Source organism: Cimex lectularius, unplaced genomic scaffold (genome assembly GCF_000648675.2).
Source record: "Cimex lectularius strain Harlan isolate CLEC.00 unplaced genomic scaffold, Clec_2.1 scaffold380, whole genome shotgun sequence".
NCBI classification, from domain to species: domain Eukaryota; kingdom Metazoa; phylum Arthropoda; class Insecta; order Hemiptera; family Cimicidae; genus Cimex; species Cimex lectularius.
In genome coordinates, this window is record NW_019392937.1 from 48,694 (window position 1) to 71,896 (window position 23,203).

A 23,203-nucleotide genomic window follows, 5' to 3' on the forward strand; every position below is an offset into this window, starting at 1 on the left:
ATTTTTCAAACGGGGAAATGTCACAAAAAAATCAACTTAACATTCTGCCAATATTCTGTTATCATTTTGTATTTATTTTACCTAAATTATCTTCTCAGATATTTTTTAAGTATATGTTTTTTTGTAGGTTTTTGAAGAGAGAAGGAAAATTGCTCCGTGAGGGTTGGCCGTTTGCCTCCCACAGATTGTAGGGAAACGCGGAATTCAAATAACCGATCGACCCCTCCCAGTCATAGGATTAAAGCACTTTATTTTTTATTGGCCAATATAAAATCCGTGATACACCATACGTCTAATTTGTCGAATGAGAGGGAAATTGTCACGAAGAAACTCATGACGTGTGACACTTCCGTTCCACTGGGGCAGCTCATTTCTGAAATATTTACGACTTCAATGAGGCCCGTATTTACAGCTTTTCGGCGATTTACGAGGTGATTAAGTTTGATCAAACGTTATTTTTCTTGTCCAAAAATCGAATGGCTTTCGGCGAAAGGGTGGGTTGAAACAGTCTGTTGTTTCAATTGAAACTCGATTATCACGAGAGATAATAATTAATCAGCACTACGTTCATTCTCAAAATATTCTTTTTTGCCTAATTAAACAAAGATTTGTTGTTGAAAACTTCACTCTTTTAGTTTGCATTTCTGATTTGTTAATTAAAATGCTATAATTGATTTGATTAATTTATAACTACAAAAAATAAAGCACATGTTAATATTTAAACAATATTGTTTTTCTTAAAATTATTTTTGTTAGGGCCTACCACTATACTACTGAGTCACCACCCAGCATGGCGTTTTTCAACTTAAATTCCTTTCTTTATTCACGCCAGTAAGTACATTCATGCATAGTAAAACTCTCGCATTCACTTTATTAGTTAATCCAATTGGTTCGACAGGTCAGTGGGTATTCGATATTTCACACAGACCGTGTCCATACACACTTAAGCATTCATGAAAATAAATACATTCACAAAATCAGGCTTTTGATATTACATATATACATTAAAATATGTACAAAACTAAATAACTACTTTGCTATGTCTATTGCTACTCTACATTCAACACACCTATATATACTCCAACGTTCACTCTAATAAATACATTCGCACAGTCGGGTAATCACCTTGTTTTTTAATATTTCTGCAGAAACTACAGCTTATAACATTGCAAATACACATAAAATTAAATAAGTTAGTCGACTTAGTGTATCATTGCAAACATCCCCAAGCAGACTCCAACGTTCACGCTAATAAATACATTCGTACAGTAGGTTAATCACCTTGGTTTTTAATATTTATCCAGAAACTACATTCTATAATACTGCAAATATACATAACATTAAATAGGTTAGTCGACTTTAGTGTATCAGTACAAATATACCCAATGATATTCCAACGTTCACGCTAATAAATACATTCGCACAGTCGGGTAATCACCTGGTTTTTTAATATTTCTGCAGAAACTACAGTTTATAACATTGCAAATACACATAAAATTAAATAGGTTAGTCGACTTAGTGTATCATTGCAAACATCCCCAAGCAGACTCCAACGTTCACGCTAATAAATACATTCGCACAGTAGGGTAATCACCTTGGTTTTTAATATTTATCCAGAAACTACATTCTATAACACTGCAAATATACATAACATTAAATAGATTAGTCGACTTAGTGTATCATTGCAAACATCCCCAAGCAGACTCCAACGTTCACGCTAATAAACACATTCGCACAGTAGGTTAATCACCTTGGTTTTTAATATTTATCCAGAAACTACATCCTATAACTCTGCAAATATACGTAACATTAAATAGGTTAGTCGGCTTTAGTGTATCAGTACAAATATACCCAATGATATTCCAACGTTCACGCTAATAAATACATTCGCACAGTCGGGCAATCACCTGGTTTTTTAATATTTCTGCAGAAACTACATTCTATAACACTGCAAATATACATAAAATTAAATAGGTTAATCGATTTTAGTGTATCAGTACAATATACCCAATCATATTCCAACGTTCACGCTAATAAATACATTCGATTAATTCAGTAGCTACCTAGGTATATTACGACAATGATTACCCCCCCCAGTTCACAAAAATATATTTTTAAAGACAAAAAATACCGAACGCTCGTATTTTGTTCATTTCAAACTATAAGTTTTTATCGTTATATTAGGATCAGAAATGCATGGGTTTTATTAAAAATATTAATTTAATTATTATAATTTTTTTGTATATACCTCGAGTATAAGCTGAAACTTGTGAAAAGCATATATTCTTCCACCAATTTAGATTAAACGTGATGATAGGGCATCTGTGCACTTAAGAAAAAAATAAGTTAGTTAAGGACCACGTGTTATCTCTAGAACCTAAGAAACTCCTCTAACGTTTATTGTAGTTTATTTATGTTTGCAACACAAAACCTTATAATGACATCTATGTTTTGAGTCGTTTGGTATCATGGTATCATTAATTCTTCTTAAAAAATTTTTTTGTCTGGAGGAATAACGGATTTTCTAATTATCAATTTGCATTATTGTAGGCAATTAATAGGGTAATAAACTCTTCAAGCAGTATTTACGTTGTTAGTATTTTAATAACAATAGTAATTGCCCAGTAAATACTTAATGTCTATTCGCTTATTGTGTATCAAAATACTTTTCATCATTTTATATATTTTTTTATTAAATTCATGTTAAATTAAGCATAATAAAAAATTTACCCTTTTTTTAAATCATGTTTTTTTTCGTTTAAACAGTGCTGTCTTTTGCTATTTTATATCTTTTTATGGGGGTGAGCATGTAGCTTTCACGTCCTGATTAAAATCATATATAATGGAGTTTGCTAATTAGCCCAAATTTGGGTGTAACATAACATAATTGGATTTTCGGCTTTTAAATCCTCAACTTCATAATATCGCTCCTACCGTTCATTCCAATAAACAGTGTCTCTTCCGTAAAAGTATTACTGGAAGATGTCGCCGCATGAAGTGGTACTCAACACTCTAAGCCTAAAAAATTGCGCTCGCATGTCTTTCCACTCTCGATGAAATAATTTTTCTAATGGACTCAGGCCACTGAGTTTAATTCAGTTCAGTATCAAGTTACGAATAAGAAATTACCGAAGTGCTTTAACACTTGATTTATCCTGTTGGAATATGGAAAAAACCGTTATAGAAATCACCCGGGTGGGAATAATATTAAAATATATCTGTCATGTCAAAGGATCGGAGTGAATATGTCAGTCATATACATCCTTGGTCCGTATGATTGCTACACTTCGAGGAATATGATTTATAATCTTTGTTATACTAAGAAATCCATTTTCAACATTAAATCATAATTATTAAAGAGGCACTTTGATCCATGAGGCACTTATACACTTTTTTCTTGTTTATTAAAGATTCAGATTTCCGTTGTATTTGATCGTGTTTCGATGTCTTTTTTAGCTCTCTTTGGAAAATTCACCGATCTTCAATTTTTCATGCCAAAAGAGGAACTGAGTCTGACCTTAAAATAATCGGCCACTGAACTTTAGGTCACCGCCTATATATGTAGAGGACTACAACTGTCCCTAATTCAAATCCTTTGTATATAAAGTTATGTTCCGGTTTTTTTAAAAATATTTTTTATTGTGGCTTCCAACATCTAGGCCATTTCAGCCCCAACTAAGTTGTTTACCCTTTCAGACACTACATTCATCCAAATAAATACATTCATACACATAAATACATCCATACAGTACAGTCATTCCGTTTGGTCGGTGGAGTATATATATCAATTCCTCCACCGACTCTATACTCAAACTAATCTAGAATGGAGTCGATGGAGTACTTTTATCAATATTCTGCCATCGACCCCGAACACACACTCTCACCCTCTCAACGTTCTAGGGGCGATGATGACGTTGTATTTCACCCTCACCCCTCGCCATTCACGCTAATAAATACATGCATTCAGACAACGTTCCGTTATTAAAAGTATTTGAATAAATGTACAGCTTCCATTATATGAGGGTTGTTTTCATTGAAATAATAGACTATAGAAAAACGTTTTAATGGCGAATCTCTATAGTTTTCTTCTAAAACCTTAAATCTGAGATTTTTTACAAATATATTTGTATACTATTTATGTTGTAATGTTGCCAGTCTTGGCGTTGTTATTTAACCTATAACCTCTACATATCTTCATCCAGGGATAAGCAAATTACGCTTATGGAAAGACAGAGCCACTTCCATAAAACCAAACACGTACAACTTACAAAGGAATTTCAAAAGTAGCAAATATAAAAATATGGATACTTGCCTACGAGCACCGTGATTCCTTCATATAACTTCTGAAAGAATTCTATATGGCCAAAAAGAGCTGCTTGACGTAAAGAGTTACAAGTAACCACTGACATTTTTGGTTCACAAAAGCTCAGCAACTAAACAGCGCACTGGAGCAGTTATTTATAAGTTTGTATTGTTTCAGACACCCAAGCTAAACATAAATTATTGGCTTTGTGATGATAACGTCTACCAAGACACCTCGTAGGTATCCTGGAAAAAGTAGTCATAGACAGCAAACTGTTTAGGTCCAGTACACATCCTATAGAAAGTTAACTAAGAAGCTGATAGATGGTAGGAAAAGGCCCTTAGCAACTCCAGTAGAACGAATATTCTCCTATTTAATAAAAAATATAGAAAAATGTAATGGTAAGTTACAAACTAGGCTATACCACCAATTCATCTTTTTTCATATTAACTTATATATGTTATTCCTATGCTTCGATGAGAAACATTATTCCTAAAATCTTCGTTGAAACAGAATGCCGTGGACTCACCACGCGGTGGAAAAACAGGAACGTCCACAGATTGCTGGAATATTTTACTGCATTGATGCTTACTCCCTCGGCCGTGAGAAATTTTTTTTCGTTTCAACGAGTTTGATATTTTTGATAACAGTAAATAAAACCGACGTGGTTTGTTCAATATTCTTTTTTTGGTTTTGTTTGTCTTTCCACGAGTTGTTATAAAAGAAATTTTACATTAAAATTCCCCTTTTGCCAACTAATTTAGACTTATTAAATCATCATCAGGGATACAAAAATAACTTAACACCTGCACTCAACGTTAGTTGTATAATATTGATTTACAATTTAGTATTTTTTCCAGTGGTCGAGGAAACCCATGCTCCATCGCATGATGTTATCTAATCTTTCCCTTTCCAGCTATTCTCAAAAGAAAAACAAACGGTACTTAATTTAAATTGTAATTAATTTTTATATGGTTTTAATAGTCCAATTATTGTATACAAAAAGTCTCAAATTAAAAGAATTATCATTTGTTTTTATATTTAATTTTATAATATTTTTAATTTTAATTAACTGTGATATTTTTAAAATCTTTAATATTTAATTGTTTATCGAAAGCAGAAATTTTTCTTTATGAGTTTACATTTCATAATATATCGTGGATTTATTTGTTCTGTAAAAAGAGATTAATTTTAAACTTATGATTTTTCCTTCTTGAAGGTGGGATAATAGGTAATCTCAAAAAACCACAACCAGTTTTTATCCACAATGTTTCGGATTTACTTTAATCCTTCCTCAGGTGAGTTAACGCAATGGTTAAAACAGTGGTCGTCAGTCATTAATATTTTATAACAGTTTATTTTAAAAAAAGAGCCAATGTGGCACTTATTCAGACTACGAATAAATGTTTTAATATTTTGAACCTGACTAGTAATTTTAATTTTAAATCAAAAAGTGCTAATTTGAAGTAAAAATGTTTAATTTTGAAAAAGCATAAATTATACGCGAAAAATGGTTGATTTCAAGTTAAAAAGTGTCAGTCACGAATAGAAAGTGCTTAATTTGACGGAAAAAAGCTATAATAACGATGATATTTTTGTATACAATTTAAAAAAAAATTCGAACGTTGTTATTAAAACAAGCAAAGCTGAAATTGGCATATTAATAATCCATTTACCTTTTTCATTAATATTGTTAGCGAAAATAAATATTAATTTGATTGTTTCATTGATTGATTGTTGTTGCTGTGCCTATCCTCGCTGAGTGGGCCTGTCAGACGCGTTTCGGCATTCTGATTTCTTCAGCGAGCCTGTCAGGTACAGGGACACACTGATGGTGAAATAACGGTAAGCCTCTGACAGGCCAAACCACATAGGATAGGAAGAATGAACTGATCGGTAGGAGCAAATTAAGGTTCACCAACCACAATCCACAAAAAAAACCGCACAAAAATATAGGATAGTACTTGAAACGTACGTAATAATATATAGGATAGTACTTGATAGTACGTTGAAAAAAAAAAGAAAATAAACAAATATTGCAATCAGATTCTTTTTCGTTTAAATATTGATGTTAAGATTCTAAAATGGTTTTGTTTTTTTAAATGTTAAGCGTTTACACCCATAAATTTTTTGTAAAAGTTCGTTAAATTTCTAAGCCAAATCCTAAACCAAATCAAATTGGGCGGGCCAGATTGTCAATATAAACAGAAATATTTTTTTATTATGGTACTTGTAGTCATAAACAAAAATAATTTTAGATTAAGAAGTAATATTTTTATATACATTTTATTCAGTATCAGACTTACAGAATATTTATTGAAGCAAAAATTTACCTTATTTTTTTTCTACAAACCTTGTGGTTATATATAACCCATCCAATGGTGGTGTTTTTGAAAAAAGAATATATTCGTTCCGAATGCGAGGCCGCTGGATTCGAACCCGTGAATTTCAACTGGATTTCAGTGAGATGACCGCCATATGCATAACGTAAGAACCATTGCGACAACCGACGCCCCTGTCCTAAAATTGGTCATTACTGATCATTTTGATTCTCCCTGAGTTGGTCTATCCACAAACGTTCCACATCTACAAAGTTAAGTCTGGTGATTTTTGTGAAGTCAGGTCGTTTTTATAAGGTGGATTAAGTTTGGATTTACCATTTCGGTGGGATTTTGTCATCGTTTGTCTTTTTCGTTTTAATTCGTATAAAATTTGGAATAGTGCGAACGATGAATGTGCATTAATTAGTGTATATATGAGTTTGTTTAGTGTCTATCTTTGAAAAGTGACAATTGTGGGAAAGAAAACTGTCATTTCAAACAATTCTCATGTTCTTTCCAGAAGTGACACGGTTCCTAACTAGCACTGAATCAAACGTGTAGTCACAGCAATGAATAATTCAGGCTCTGATTCTGTCTGAAGTTAAGTGGGAAGGATGCTATGCCAGGGAAGTTGTTGGTGAGTTCAAGTGAAAACTTGGTTTTCCGAAACGGGTGGATTCCGGTGGGAATATACTGTAGTAAATTCAATGGCCCGATTTTATTAAAAAAAAAAAAAAAAACAGAATGAACAAAGTAACATTATTTGCATTGCGACTTGAGTTTACCCAAATCATATTATATTACAGGAGGAGGCTACGGACCTGTTTTAATGCAACTTGTATTGTTGCCAAATGACATTTAGTCCTAGGACCGGAAAAACTTTAAAGAAAAGAAAATTTTAATTTAAAAAAGAAATTTAAATATCTCATGTACATAGGTATAAAAACAATGATTCTCTGCCTATGCTGTACATATATGTCAAAGTTCATGCGTCAGTTTTTAATAACAACATAATAGTCAAAATCATATTAAATGACATTAAATATAGAAAAATGTACTAAAACGAAAAGATGCTGACTGTAAATAAGAAAGAAATTAAGTTCAAAAATCGGATTCGTAATTAGCTCTCTTCAACCCGTCAAATACGAATGTTATTATAAAAAGATTCCTAGCACTCCGCTTAAAAATTGATAACTTGTCTAGATTTTATACAATTTAGGCCAAATTTTCAGGAACGCAAAACAAAGTAGGGTAAATCTTTTAAAAAATAAACAATGTTGGGATTTTTTTACTCCCGCTGCAGAGTACAATTTTAGTATATATATATATGCTAAAAGATAATCTAACTGCTAACTCACACGTCAAAATTGTATTTGGCAGTTACCAAGAGATAATAGCATGGTTATCGTTGAGGTGAAATTCATACGTAGATACTATCATACATATATATAAACCAGAGAAATAAAATAAAATATTTGAAGTGTTTTTTTGTTAATTTCATCCTAATATTTCTCACTTATACTTAGATAGGACAAGATTAAAAATATTCACTAACCGTTTTCATAATGTTGAATCTATATAAAAACGTGTGTGGTGTTTCGTGACCGTTAGTCAATAAGTATTTGGAGATCGTGAGATGTGGTCTGGTGTAACGAAGGTTTTAGAAAAACGTTTTCTTTATCATTCCAACGTTTCGATCTTTATTGAGATCATCTTCAGACCTCAAAGTATTTGTTTTCTATGTAGATGTGTCATTCCTGTGTGTCGGGTTGAGAGTGCCCATAGGACACAATGGAATAACACATCTACATAGAAAACAAACATTTTGAGCCCAGAAGCTGATCTCAATAACGATCGAAACGTTGGCACGATAATGAAAATGTTTCCCTAAAACCTACGTCACACCAGACTGCATCTCACCATTTCCAAATAACTATATAAAAACGTTACGAAGTGGAACAGCAGATAACGAAAAAAAAATGGCCCGTTGTAATTCAACCCAAATGTGTTCATTTTCTTTAGCCATCTAAATTTGTAGTAAAGGTTTTAAAAAATACAGAATTGATTTATATAATTGGTCCACGTTCATGGAAGTGTCTTTTCGTTGTTTATAAATTTTTATTATTTAACCTCATTTAATACAATCCTGAATATCATTTTGTTATACTGTATTTGTAAAAAATGGAGTGTTGCATAAGCCTGAAACCCATAAAAGACAAAGGCAGAAAAATATATTAATATATTTCTGAACATTTTTGTATCCATTTGGACTTGTCGCACGATTTCAGATTAATTCGATGAAATGCTTTGTATAAAGTTATATTCCATTATTAAAGGTGTTTTAATAAATATACAATCAAAACTTTGGAACGATCCCAGCGATCTACTCGAAACTTTGAAATGTCACGTCATGTCACAAACGTTGCTACCATAAATGCACTAGAAAGAGAGAAATGAAGTAAAACAATTAAATTATTTTTGTTTATTTCTATCATATTTTTCTGACTTAAAAAATTGTCATGTAGTTGGTCTCGTTTAATATGTATGATCATGCATATTATTTTATCCTTATAAATAGATTTAAAAAAATCTCATAATATTTGGCATGCGGTTAGGTGTTTATTATTTTTTGACCTAGAAGAAACAAAGGAAATTAAAATTCAATTTAAATGGTTGATCCTACATCCTTATCGTACCTTTATTATTTCAAATGTGAACAAAACTATTAAATAATTTATTTATTATATTAANGTCTGGATTGGCTGTTCTTCCGAATCCGTCATGCATCGATGATAAAGTAATCCAGGTTTTCACATTACAAAGCAATTCACTAATTTCGTGGTCCTCTTGACCAATTAATTTATTACAATTAATTAAGGTTTTTAGTTGAGATAAAAAAGTCAATGGCACGAACGGGATTCGAACCCACGATCTTCGGCTTGATACGCCGCTGCTCTACCACTTGAGCTATCGTGACCTCGATCCAATCGGACACCAACTTCCCATCTCAACCCCACCTTTTGAGTTTTCCCTCCTTTTTGCCATTTTTACTAACTCTTTGCCAACTGACCAGTGTCACTCCTCTCAACTACGGACCGCTGACTACCATTTTTGGTAGTATCCACCGTTTGTAAACCTCTCCAGAAGGATCTACGTGCTTTCTTCCCCGTGGCTACTGCTACCCTCTGGTTCCACTATTTTGCATTTATTGAGCTTTTCTTTGGAGAGAATTGTCGAGCATCCAAGGAAGACGTAAAATGTATTCCTTTTACTTTTACCTATCCTCACTCTAATCTTTCAATGCATTGATATAATAATCTTTACGTAAATAATTATTAATTAGTTACACAACTAATTAGCTATTCAAAAATAGTCTTCTTACAACGTTTTTAAAGTAACCAAAAACTTATTGCATCCTGTTAGGATTTACAAAATTTCTGAATATAAAATAAATTTACGATTACAATAAAATTTAATACATTAACTATCATTCACAAATCTATTAAAAAACTCATTCTTCCTGAAAAGTTTTTCTTCATAAAAAATATCACGTCATGTATATGTAAGTTATATACGAGTATAAACATTGTGTTAAATAAATAATGTGATGACAATGCTAGGATGCAGGTGTTGCTTCTAGAATTGTCATCAGCACTCTCTCCCACTCTAGAAATTTTATAAGGATTTTCATTTTAACAAACGTTAGTCTTAAGCCACATTTCCCGAAAGCATATCGACGAGATTTGATTTAGATTCATAAAGTTCTGAATGTGTATCAGTAACTCATTTGTAATTTCTTTGAATAAAAGTTTTTTAAAAACACGTTCGTCCAAAGAAATTATTTAACTTATATATAATTTCATATATATATAATTTATCATTTATATATATATAATTTCAAATTTCACCATTTGGTTGACAGCAAAATACAAGTTTATTACAAAATACAATCGATTTACAAGTTTAATTTGAACTTGAGAAATAAGTAAGAACAATTCGGTAAAATTAAGTCTTTTGTAATTTAACTTCGTTTTAACAATTGACTTTAAATGCCTATAAACCTCTCGTTAAACACGATCCTTGTAGTGTTGTTTTTTTATGGCCCGAAGGCCGTTTCTTACTTGGTTTTATTCTTTCTAAATGGCTTGCCTCTGAGGGCATAAAAACAGGCCAAATACATGTTTACTGGGTCATGTCATTACAACGGCATTTTTGCGATTCTGCTAAAGCTGGCTGTTGCCCAATGCCAAAAGACATATCTAAACACGAACAAAACGAAAGAAATAGAAGAATATAGAAAATATTTGTGTGGTGTTTAGTTGACTGTTACTTGATGATTATTTGGAGGTTGTGAGATGCGATCTGGCATGACGTAGGTTTTAGAAAACATTTTCTTTATCGTGCCAACGTTTGATTCTAATCGAGATCATCTTTAGGCCCTGGGATTTATAAACATTGTTTAAATTTTACATATACACGTAAAAAAAATTATAAAATTCATACAATTTATACAATTTTCTAGCATTGTATAAATTCATTTTTTATATGGGATTTATACAAATTTTATCTCAATCAATACCTTACCCAAAGATAAACTAATTGAAAGATGTTATTTGGTCAATCGGACCACGAAATCTAATGAATTTGATAAGTGAAATGAAATATCTTCACTAAAGCTCTCCATGGCTATTTCATTTGTCGCCGAGAATCAAATAGATTACACGGCATTTTAAAAGTGGCAAAAAGGAGGGAAAATCCGTGAGGTGGGAAGTTGGTGTCTGAGCGGATCGAAGTCACGATAGCTCAAGTGGTAGAACAGCGGCTTATTTAGCCGAAGGTCGTGGGTTCGAATCCCGCTCGTGTCACTGACTTTTTTATCTCAACCAATACCTTACAAAAAGATTAAAGATAAATTAATTAAAAAATGTTATTTGTTCAATCGTACCACGAAATCTAATGATTTTATAAACATTGTTTAAATTTTACAAATACATGTTGTATGTGAAAAAATGAATTTGTGCAATTTTCTAGACTTACATAAATTCATTTTTTCCCATCCAATATGCATTTGTAAAATTTAAACAATGTTTATAAATCCCTGGCCCTGAAGATGATCTCAATAAAGATCGAAACGTTGGCACTTTTAAAGAAAATGTTTTTCTAAAATCTACATCACACCAGACCGCATCTCACGACCTCCAAATAATCTTAAAAAATATATTTTTCATTTTTTCTCCAAACTTTCAAATTTCCCTTCTTAGTTTTAATTAAAGTATTCATGAAATTTATGTTTAATAGTTTACCTGTCATCTTAGTCTGCTTAACATCTAGATAGGCAGACCAAAATGATAGGTAACTATGAAAATATATTCCCCCTGCAGACCATACAAAAAAAATTCACAATAATGAAATGGATTTTTATATTTATAAAAGAAAAGTTGGTGTAAAATTATCTTTATTAAAATTAATATAAGTTTACAATGGCAATTATTATTTTTTTAAATGGCAGAATGAATGGTCATAGTGATGGTGAATTTACTTGTGTAGGGGGCGCTGGTAGTTCGTTTGATAGATTTAAATTGAATTAATTTAGATTTACTACCCCATGTGAGTGACATCAAAGCATATATGTATTCAATTTCATTCTGACCATATGCCGATCATCGCTTCTTTTAAATTGATGGATATGCCACCCCCATGCAAATTTGTTCTTCCCCTAAATAAACGAAAACGGCATAAACGAAATGATTACACAAATTTAAAAAAATAGTAAACTGTTGTTATAATATTGATGTAAATAGTCACGTCAATTTTATAACAAAAGCGGTCATTAGTGTTTTAAATTATAATAAGACTTGTAGCTCTACCTATCATATAAAAAGATAGTGGTTTGCTAAAGAATGAAATATAGCCTGAGAAATATTTAAATTTATATACTAGACTCCCTCAGATGGTTTAAAATCATGAGGAACGTCTTTCTTGTTTTACAATATGCATTGGCGAATTGTAAACTTTGTATTTATATTAAAAAATTAAGACGTAGTAGAATAGTTTTTCAAAATTGGCACATTCCCTTTCTTAGTTTTAAATCAAGTAATCGTAAAATTTATTATTTAATAACCTGTCATCTTAGTCTGCCTACCAACCTACCAATCAACCTATCTATCAATCTCTCTATCTATCTATCTATCTATCTATCTACCTATCTATCTATCTATCTATCTACCTATCTACATATCTATCTATCTATCTATCTATCTATCTATCTATCTATCTATCTATCTACCTATCTATCTATCTATCTATCTATCTATCTATCTATCAATCTATCTATCTATCTATCTATCTATCTATCTATCTATCTATCTATCTATCTATCTATCTATCTATCTATCTATCTATCTATCTATCTATCTATCTATCTATCTATCTATCTACCTATCAATCTATCTATCTATCATCTATCAATCTATCAATCTATCAATCTATCAATCTATCTATCTATCTATCTATCTATCTACCTATCTATCTGTCTGTCTATCTAACTATCTATCTATTTATGTATCTATATATCTCTCGCACTTTTTATTAATGAAAAAGAAAACTAAGCTGTATTTCATAATGCAATTTTTAGCTTCTTAGATCACGCAATGTTTTCCAGCTCATTTATAATTTGGTGTAGAACGCCTCGGGGGCTATGGAAGGCAAATTACCTGGAGCAAGAGGGTCGGTTCTTGGTTGAAAGAAAACTGAGTCGGGTTCAGCGTGAAATTTCCTAGTCGGGCCTTTTCCACCATCTGCATCAGCATTTCCCTCACTCTCGAACCAGAGTCCTTCGAACTGACGAAATGAAATCTCACTTCGCCCCCTGACCTGTTTGAACATAAAGCCGTGTTTATCATTTTAATGGATAAGATAAAATAAAAACATTTGTTTGCATGAAATGTATCCCAATGTTTTTTATTCAAAATATTTTTTTGTTCTTGATAGCCTTATAATTTTTAACTTAGCCAGTGTGGTGAGTGTATGATAATTAGAGGTACTACAAAATACGAGGAGAAGTGTTGCATGAAAGTCCAAGAGTAAGGGTGAGAATCAAACAAACGACCACGGAGTCAACGAACTGAGAGTCTAACGCTCAAACAAATCGAGTACCGCGGTTTTCAGCACAAAAAATAAGTGAATTAGTTGATAATTAAGGAAGGATAGTATTTTGCTGTTGCAGTTGCTTTAAAACAACCTTGCAGCAACTGTCTCAATAAAGGATAGAGTAACTGGAGCAACACCTATTTGACTTTTAGTATTAGGAATAAGGGAATTAATCGATCGTTGGATAAATTTTTCCGTACCAAAGATTAGATGAATATCAATATAAATGTAAATATAAATGATAATATACTGGATGTCCAAGCTAATGCGCCCACCCCATTTTTTGTCTTTGTGGTTCTAGATAGAAAAAAAGTACAAATTGAGACTCATCTCCATTTTTCATGTAAGGTCGATTTATTTTTTTCAACCTCGATTCGACATAAGTCGAATTCAAAACCCCCATTTTTCACATTTTTTCTAACTATTTTTTCAAATCCCACCGGACTTATCCCCACAAGAGTCTGGAAACGAAAAATAAACAGCGTTAGTTCCTTCATTCCTTTGATTTGCTATTTAACATTTTTATTCCCTGAATAAATAGCTATGATTAATTGTTAACTCCACTGTGGCTAGTCCCAACCCCGGTGGAGAAAGTAGGCGGGATTTGAACTACAACCAAGGTATTTCGGAAAATGAGTCTTGGGTAAGATCAGGTATTGATCGAGGAGAAATAACGATGCAAAATACGAAATTAATGGAATTTGGCAGGAAATTTAGTAAGCTTTCAGACTTTTCTCATTGGCAGTAGAAGGCAAAATAAAGTGGTTTCGGTATAACGCACTAGAACAGCTTTCGGCGGCGGCACCAGTGAAGCGTACAACATGCCTCTGACGATGGGAGAGTACGAATCCACGTTGGGGCGCGCCCGGAATTCAAGCCCCGGGTGTGACGGTATCCCATATGAGATGCTTCGCCACCTTCACCAGGGTGCGAAGCGGCGTTTGTTGGACTTGTTCAACAACATATGGGATTCGGGCTCTTACCCCGATCGTTGGCGAGAAGCGCTTATCTTACCTATCCTTAAAGAGGGTAGGGATCCAAGGCTGGCTACGAGTTACAGACCGATTTCGTTGACAACCTGCTTGAGCAAAGTCCTGGAGTCTATGGTGAACGGTCGTTTGACCTGGCACCTGGAGACAAAGGGATTTTACAGCCAGTATCAGGCGGGATTCCGTAGGAATCGCTCTGCGGTGGATCATGCATGTCATCTCGAGGGCGACCTTCAGGACACGTTCTTGAAAAGAGAGCACGCTCTGGCCGTGTTCTTCGACCTCGAGAAGGCTTATGATACGTCGTGGAGATACGCGATACTACGGAAATGTCACGAATTCGGTCTAAGAGGCAAATTGCCACGGTTCATCCGGGGTTTCCTGGAGAACCGTAGGTTCCGAGTCAGGCTGGGAACTGTGCTGTCTAGGGAGCATGTTCAGGAGAACGGTATCCCTCAGGGTTCGGTGATGAGCGTTGCGCTTTTCTTGGTGTCGGTGAACGGTATCGCTGACGGTGTCCCCCCGCAGATAAAAAAAATGCTTTTTGTCGACGACCTCTGCTTCTACCATTCGGGTAAGGATCTGGCGGAGGTCGGCGGTAGGATACAGTCGGCGATAAACCATGTGGCTGCTATAGCCGAGGAAACCGGGTTTGCCTTTTCCACTTCGAAAACGGTGTGTGTTCACTTTTGAAGATTGAGGAGGCCCCATAACCGCCCTCAACACTGCCTGAGGGGCACACCCGTGAGATACGTGGAGAAGGTACGGTTCCTCGGCCTCCTGTTCGATGAAAACTTGAGATGTCAAGCACACATCGACGCCGTCGAGGTCCAGAGCAGGAAAACCCTCTCACTGTTGAGATTTGTTGGTCACTTTAAGTGGGGAGCGGACAGGGAGACTCTGCTAAAAAATTTTGACTCGCTGCTTTGTTCGAGGATCTTTTATGGATGTATGTCTTATTCCTCGGCCCGAAAAACGCGCCTGAGAAAGCTCAACAGGCTCTATTACCAGGGTCTCAGAGCAATCTCGAGGGCGTTCAGGACCAGCCCCTTGGCCAGTCTGTGCTGCGAGCTGGAGGTCTTGCCTCCCGAACTTCGGAGAGAGCAACTCACCCTCGGTTACGCGGCCGGGTTCTTGGCCAAGCCGGAGCAACCCCTCGCTATGAAAATCCTCCACTGCCCGTACAGAGTAGTTTACGACAGGCTTCGCTCGCGGACGCGACCCCTCGGGATCCGCTTCGGTGAGTCCTTAGGGAGGGCCGGATTGGCGCTGGGGACGGTGCTTCGGGTGGGGCACCGGCCGACACCCCCCTGGACCTTTCCGGCCGTACTCGTCCGCGACGATCTGGCGAACTTGCCTAAATCGTGTACACCACCATACCTCTACAAGGTTAAGTACCTTGAACTTAGAAATAGATACGCCGGTTTTCGTCTGATTTTTACAGACGGGTCCAAGACCGGCGATGGTGTGGCGTGTTCTGTGTATGGCGAGGGAGTAGCCACCTTTTGGTCGTTGCCCCCTCACTGCAGCGTGTACACGGCAGAGCTGTATGCGATTTGGCACGCTCTCGAGGCGGTGCGGACCGGGGAGGGCTCAGCCTTCCTCGTATGTACCGACTCTCTGACCGCTGTCTGGGCTATACGCGACAGGTTCTCTGTGGACCCTCTCGTCGTGCTCTTGTTAGAGAAATACGCGGAGCTGGAGCCTCTTGGAAAAACGGTGGTTGTTGTCTGGATTCCCGGACACGTCGGCCTGGAGGGTAACGAACGCGCGGATGAGGCGGCGAAAGCCGGTACGTCCCACCCTCCAGATCGGACCATCGCGATCAGGCCCCCTGACGCTAAACACGCAGTTAAAAATATGATAAAAGAAAGATGGCAGCGTCAGTGGGCGGGGTCGTCGGAGAGGCTCTTGCGAGTCAAATCTGAGCAGGAGACGAGGGATCGTCGAGGGCCAAATTCGGTTGACACATGGGCACCTGCTTTTGGGCCAAAGCCCGCGCAGGTGCCCCTTATGCAGATAAAGGTTGCTCGATGTGTCCCACATAATAGAGGCGTGTCATGCCTTGGCTCCATTTGGCTCCATACAGAGCGTGTAGGCATGCCGCCGGATTTAAGAAGAGTCCTCGAGCACGGTAGCGAGTTTCAGAGTCCCCTGTTCCGCTTTTTAGGGGAAATTGTTTTTTTTTTTATTGTATATAGTATGTCTTATGTGTTATGTGTCTATATGTTTTGTCTGTGTGCATGTATTTATTAGCGTGAATGGCGAGGGGTGAGGGTGAATATAACGTCATCAACGCCCCTCGAACGATAAAAGCGAGTGAGTGTGTGTTCGGGGTCGATGGCGGAATATTTATAAAAGTACCCCATCGACCCCAATCTAGTTTAGTTTAAGTGTAGGTCGGTGGAGGAATATCAAGTACTCCACCGACCAAACGGAATGAGTGTAGTGTATGGATGTATTTAAGTGTATGAATGTATTTATTTGTATGAATGTTGTATTTGAACGGGTATAGAATATAGAATATAGACTTAGCGGGGGGGCTGAAATGACCTAGATGTCGGAAGCCCCAGCAAAAAAACAAACAAACAGCATTTCGGCTATTTTCAAAAAATCATATCTTTGGTTCTACTGGACCGATATTAACAACTCAGCGTTCATTTTTCTTGCCAAAAAATCTAGTTTAAAAAAATGTGAAAAATGGGTGTTTTCGTTTAACATTAAGAATTTGAATTCGTCTTATGTCGAAACTAGGTCGACAAAAATAAATCGACCTTACATGAACGAACTACATGAAAAATAAATGGGAGTCTAAAGTCATACTATTTCCTATCTTGAACCGCAAAAGAAAAAAATGGTGGGCGTATTAGTTTGGACACGCTGTAAATACATAAACTATCCTCCTATCTTAGAAAATTCGTGTCTTAGAATAGTACAACTCTGCTTATTATTTACAATGAATTTATTTTAGTGAATGAATGTCAATTTTATTTCATTACTTTTTATATTTAAAGTTGACTGCTTAATTAGACATTTCAAGCTGATCATATTTTACTTCTTATAAATCGGTTCAGGGCTTGGTCAATTAAAATTTTGGCTGTGAAACGAAAAGGATGCTTGTAATTGGGATGTCTTTTTGGAAAAGGGGACAACAGAACGCCTTGTCTGAAGTAAATGTTCTGATGTGTCCTCCACAAAATTGAAAGGGGGGGTGGTGTTGCGAGTATGGTTTTCATCCCCGAAACACCCTTCCCTTTTGCCGGAAGGCTTTGTTGTTTTTGGCTTGAAGTTAGTTGCCGTTTTGACGTTAAAACTCACTTGACATGGTGTGAAGAGACGCAAAATGATTTTAATCTCAATTAAACTTCCTTTCACGCCAGGTCACAAATTGATCCTTCGTCATTCTTGTGGAGCTCTTTTTAGCTGGTTTAAATGTTTTTCATTTTTAGTATGTGCAACCGTTTTCGTTTAAATGTTTCTTCAAATTTAAAATCAGTTGAAAGCACAGTTTCACTTCATTTTCTTGTCGCATTGTGGCAATACTTCAGGCCATTTAATATTCCTGACCATGGATATATTATTTAAAGTTGGTATTGTTGACGCCACCAGGACATTTATTTTAATTTATTTGAATGAGCCCGAACAAGGAGACGTTAATTTTATTTGAGCCGAAGGAAAGGTTCGTTTAGTTTATTTGTTGATGATGGAGGATTAGTCGGGCGATAGTGCGGCGGGTAATCCACTGGTGATAGATCCACGGAAGGCAGTGTCCGTTCAGCCGTGACGAGAGAAGTGGCCTTTTCTACGTTCTGCGCCTGCGCGACGCCGCTCGTGATTCTCTGGAGATCTGCTCCGCCTACCTTACCGCAGCACTACCAAAAGGAAAGTGACTGTTTCCGACCCACGCCGCTGGAAGCGCCGCGGGACTCACCACTACCCCTCTGCAGACCTGTTGCCAGGACAACCTACCGACGCCAAGACTGGTATCGTTACTATTGCCTGACAACCTCCGTCCGTCAACAAACCCGAATTTGTTCTTTGACGCCAGAAATTGATTTTAGTTATATTTTTAAAAGAAGTAAAAATTTTGTTGTATTTTGTTGATACGGAGCTCCGTCAGTTTTTTTGTTTTTTTTGTTGTGAGAACATTTTAATTTGTAACTTTTCTTTACTTTGAACTTATGTTCCTTTTCTCATTTTAATTTATTACACAACTCGAAAATGATTTTGTTGTCGCAATAAAAGGCGTATTTCCGTTTATTTTTGTGTTTTGGTTTATTTCCCCCTACAGTTAATATCATAGCTCTAGGCGAACCAGCCCCCCCCCCATAAAGCAGTGAGGACTACCCTTTAAACAAGAAGGGTCCCTCTACTTTACAGGTATTATGAGGTTGGGTTCTCTTAAAACAATTAACTAATTATGCAAACACTTAATTACTGTATATAAATTAATTGGCTTTTTTTATAGAGAGTAAAATTATGTTTATTCTAGATTCTTTTTAATGTATTGTAATGTAGTGTTGCGCAAACGTTTGCACTATACTACTATCAAAACTGCTGACGCACACAAATTATTATACATGTAAGAAATCAATACTTCAATAGTTGTCCCACATGCCATGATCGACGAAAGAGGTTCTATTGTCCAAATCTTGATTCTCGATTGCATCCAAGATATTTCACATTTCAGGTTACTTCAACCTTTCTCCACTTTCTACCTTAAAGTCCCCCTATCTCGTAAAATCACAATTCTACTGTAAATTTGATCACTACAATAGAAAAAACATTGAATGAAAACCGTAAGTGATTCATCGATGTTTTGTTATTGAAACTTCCAGCAAAAACAGTACAAAATCACTATGGGGATCTACTTTTATGAGCTTCCAAAGTTCTTGTCTAAGTTTATGTATGATTGTCTTGATCATGATAAGCCATAGCATAATCATATGTTCAGGCTTAGGCTTTACATATTGACAAATATCGCGCTTACAGAAAAGTTGCCGCTTTCTATGATCAATAAATATTTATACTTAATTACTCAGATATCAGATATCATCAATGTTAAAATTAACGTTTAATTGCTAAAATATTTGACTTTCGGTTATCAACAATTTTAAAGACCATTAAGATTTAGACATTTACTTTGTTTTAATTTACATAAATTTATTTACTCATGTAAATAATATAGAAATTAAAAAAAGACAGTTTAGTTCAAAGTTGAACAAGTAGAAGTTGAACAGTAAGAAAACGTAAAGAGCTGCATTAAATAAAATTAAATGTTAAAAATGTACACTTCGTGAAGAATACAAGCATGAGATTGTTTTCTAACAGATCTTGAACATGTAATTTATTTTCTTGTAAATTTGCAACTTGCATCAATTTAGTACCAAGGAGTCAAAGACTAAAGAGGAAAGAAGTAAAGAGTTAATGCTTTAACGATTAATTTTTTAAACCGTTTTAAGAAAAAATCAAATTTTTAGTAATTAAATCTTTACATTAATGAACACTGACGTTTGAGCAATTAAGTATATTCGTTTAATGCTTATTAGTAATCGCAACGTTTCTGTAAACACGATTTCTATCAATATTTACAAAGTCAAGAAAATCTTCCTAAACTTTAGTCAAGAACTTTCGAAAATTGCAAAAATTATGATCCAACTAATTATATACTTTGTGGCTTAAATTTACACACACCAAAAAAGAATTTTATAGGGTGCTCGATGCGCATCGTTGAAATCTAGTTTAAGTAGGTTGGGATTCGGGTTGTGGTCTTCAAACATACAATGTTATTATATCAACGCCTAAGCTTTCGACAAGTTTTATTGTCTTCTTCAGGGGATAGATACAAAGTCAAATCGTAAACACATTGCACATTCCACGATATGTATACAAACAAACTATATACATATATAATAAATAAATAAATAAAAACCTCTTCTTAACAGCCTCTTACATGTATAGGCATTTTTTAAAACCAGTAACAATTACTTAATAAATAATATTCTTTTTGTACATAAATATCACAGGCGTTTGATTAGAAAATTGTGTTTATCACACTAAATATTTACAACATTGTGATATTTATTCTAGTCAAACGCCTGTGATATTTATGTACAAAAAGAGTTTATTATTGTACATATATCAATAATAATATAAAAACTAACAAACCATAGGATAAGGGAGGTCAAAGAAAAGTGTAGCTGCGTGGGTAGCTACTCCTTTCCCTCCTTTACACAATTTACAAAACCCTAACTTTCATTTTTATCTTTGCTTATGACAAATCTAAACTCACCTTCGACAACCCACCAGGGGAGTTGTAGCCCACTCAATGTGGAAATCCAGCGACAACAGGTGGTATAATGTGGTTAAGGCCGTTACGGCCTCGAGAACCAGAAAAGGTCCCCCTTGTGTCCTCAACGACTTCCCTTTCTCAATTCAGGTTCCTTCATTTTATCCTGGGACCCCCTTTCAACCCGTGGTTACAAGGGGGGTGTTCGGGCACAAAATAATGGTGTAACCCAGAGGGGGTGGCAACCTCTCTAAAGCACTACTCGTGCCGGCCTCGGGTCGGCATGGACGGCGGGTGTCTTATCAGAGGCACACGAGGGTTAGGGTACCAGATCCTGTCTGCACAGATGGAGGAGAGTGCATAACCATTTCAACTACGGGATAACAGAAATGTTCCAAAATGTCCCTGTTACACTGGGAATGGATACATAGTAGTACGTGGTGACGCCCCTGGTGGGAGCTTAGAGAAGAGGCTGTCTTCTATCTGTGACCTTCGCACAAAACCTGCGACCACCGTTATACACCCGGTCTCTCGGGATAGGGCGGATCGGACGCAGGGTATAGGCGTTGAGGACGCTATGATTATGCTGGATAGTCCCTCGAATGAGTAGTGGCGGTTAGGTACGGGTTGCAATGAATCGGTTGCTCCTACTCGAGTATGGTTTGCACGTAGGTTTAGGCTGAGGTCGATAAGAGGCTTTACCGTAGGCGGTACTCCTCTAGGGGGTGGTTAGAAATTCCACTTTAAACGAAACCGCGGCCGGAGCGGATCCGGAATTTCCCAATACTCTAGGAGATAGAGTCGCCTTCTCTGTCTAGGAAGTGCGCGGGAGACCAAGCTGATGTATTTCGGCTTAGGTAGCCCTTTGCGCGCGGCATACGGTCTGATGCTCAATGCAGACCCTGTCACTACGAATGGACAAGCGGGGTTGTCTTGTCCTTCGGGGCTGAGCTGCCTCTACACCAATGATGGCTATATTTCTATTCTCGTTGCGAAGTACCAACCTCGGAATGTATCTTGGCAAACGACTTGTATGTTGACGTGTTCATCTCATACTGGACATAAATGCAAAATTTAAACAAAGACTCAGACTGCTTAGAAAACTAGTTGATAAATGGTCCAAACTGACATAAAAAAGTCAAGACCTTTCTAGTCTCCTTATTTAAGGTCTTCCAAACTTTAACTCTACGGATCCACTAATGCCTTCCAATTTTAACAGCCTCCAAACCCTACAATTTAAAGTTCTTTGAACATACCGACATAACAATAGCATTCGCACCCCACCTTGCAAATTCCGTTAAAAAAATGTTCTAAATTACCCTTAATCCATGAATTGTCATCGAGAACATTACCCGCCAATCCTAGTCGGATACAATTTAGTTTACCAACGTCGCTAAGGGATGGTTGTGGCCAAGTGATCTCCACTCTCTTGGTGAACTAACTGCTTCCATCGCCGATTGGTGGCCATTCATGCCTTCACGTTTTTTGTGTCCCTGCCTTGTGAGCACGTTCACACGATGTACTCATTGTTTCAACTTTATTGCCCGTTTCATATTTAAAATGCAGTTGTAAATAAGCAAATGAATTTTTTTTTAATTGAAAATTTGCCCTCTAGCGCACATCATTCATACGATATAAAATTTATTCATATTTTGTTAAAATTTTAATAAAGCACGAATTCTAATATACATTGTTTGCTTCGAAGAACGGCCGTATATTTTATAATTAATGATGTATTTTTAATATCCTTTTTTATAGGACTGCGTAACCTGAGTATACATCGCATGTGGTGGAGGATTTACTAATACGTAGCGATTAAAAAGCTGATACCTTCCGAAAGTACTTTATTAAACGAATATTTCGTAAAAGCCCAAAACAAACCCGACTATTCCAATTTATCTGCCAAGCTTTTTACGTACGAACATTTATATAAATTACTCCCCCCCCCCCCNCAGATATATATATATATATATATATATATATATATAACTTTTTTGGATTCGTGAGGAGCGGTCAAGAATGAGGTAAAGTATATGAAGTAAATGAAGAAATAATCACTATAATTGGTGCATTGGATTTACAATTAAATCCATTATATTTCGTGGTACGATTGACCAAATAACTTCTTTCAATTAATTCATCTTTATGTAAG

General features: G+C 35.8%; 1 protein-coding gene across 1 annotated transcript in view; it reads right to left on the bottom strand.

The window, feature by feature from the left end:
* LOC106671005 overlaps positions 1–23,203 on the bottom strand; it is a gene marked incomplete at its 3' end in the record, with an annotated part of 156,615 nt that overhangs the window by 40,417 nt on the left and 92,995 nt on the right. The window contains exon 8 of the mRNA XM_024229416.1: positions 13,338–13,497. Coding sequence (XP_024085184.1) covers positions 13,338–13,497 — 160 coding nt within the window. The remainder of the gene's footprint in view (positions 1–13,337; positions 13,498–23,203) is intronic.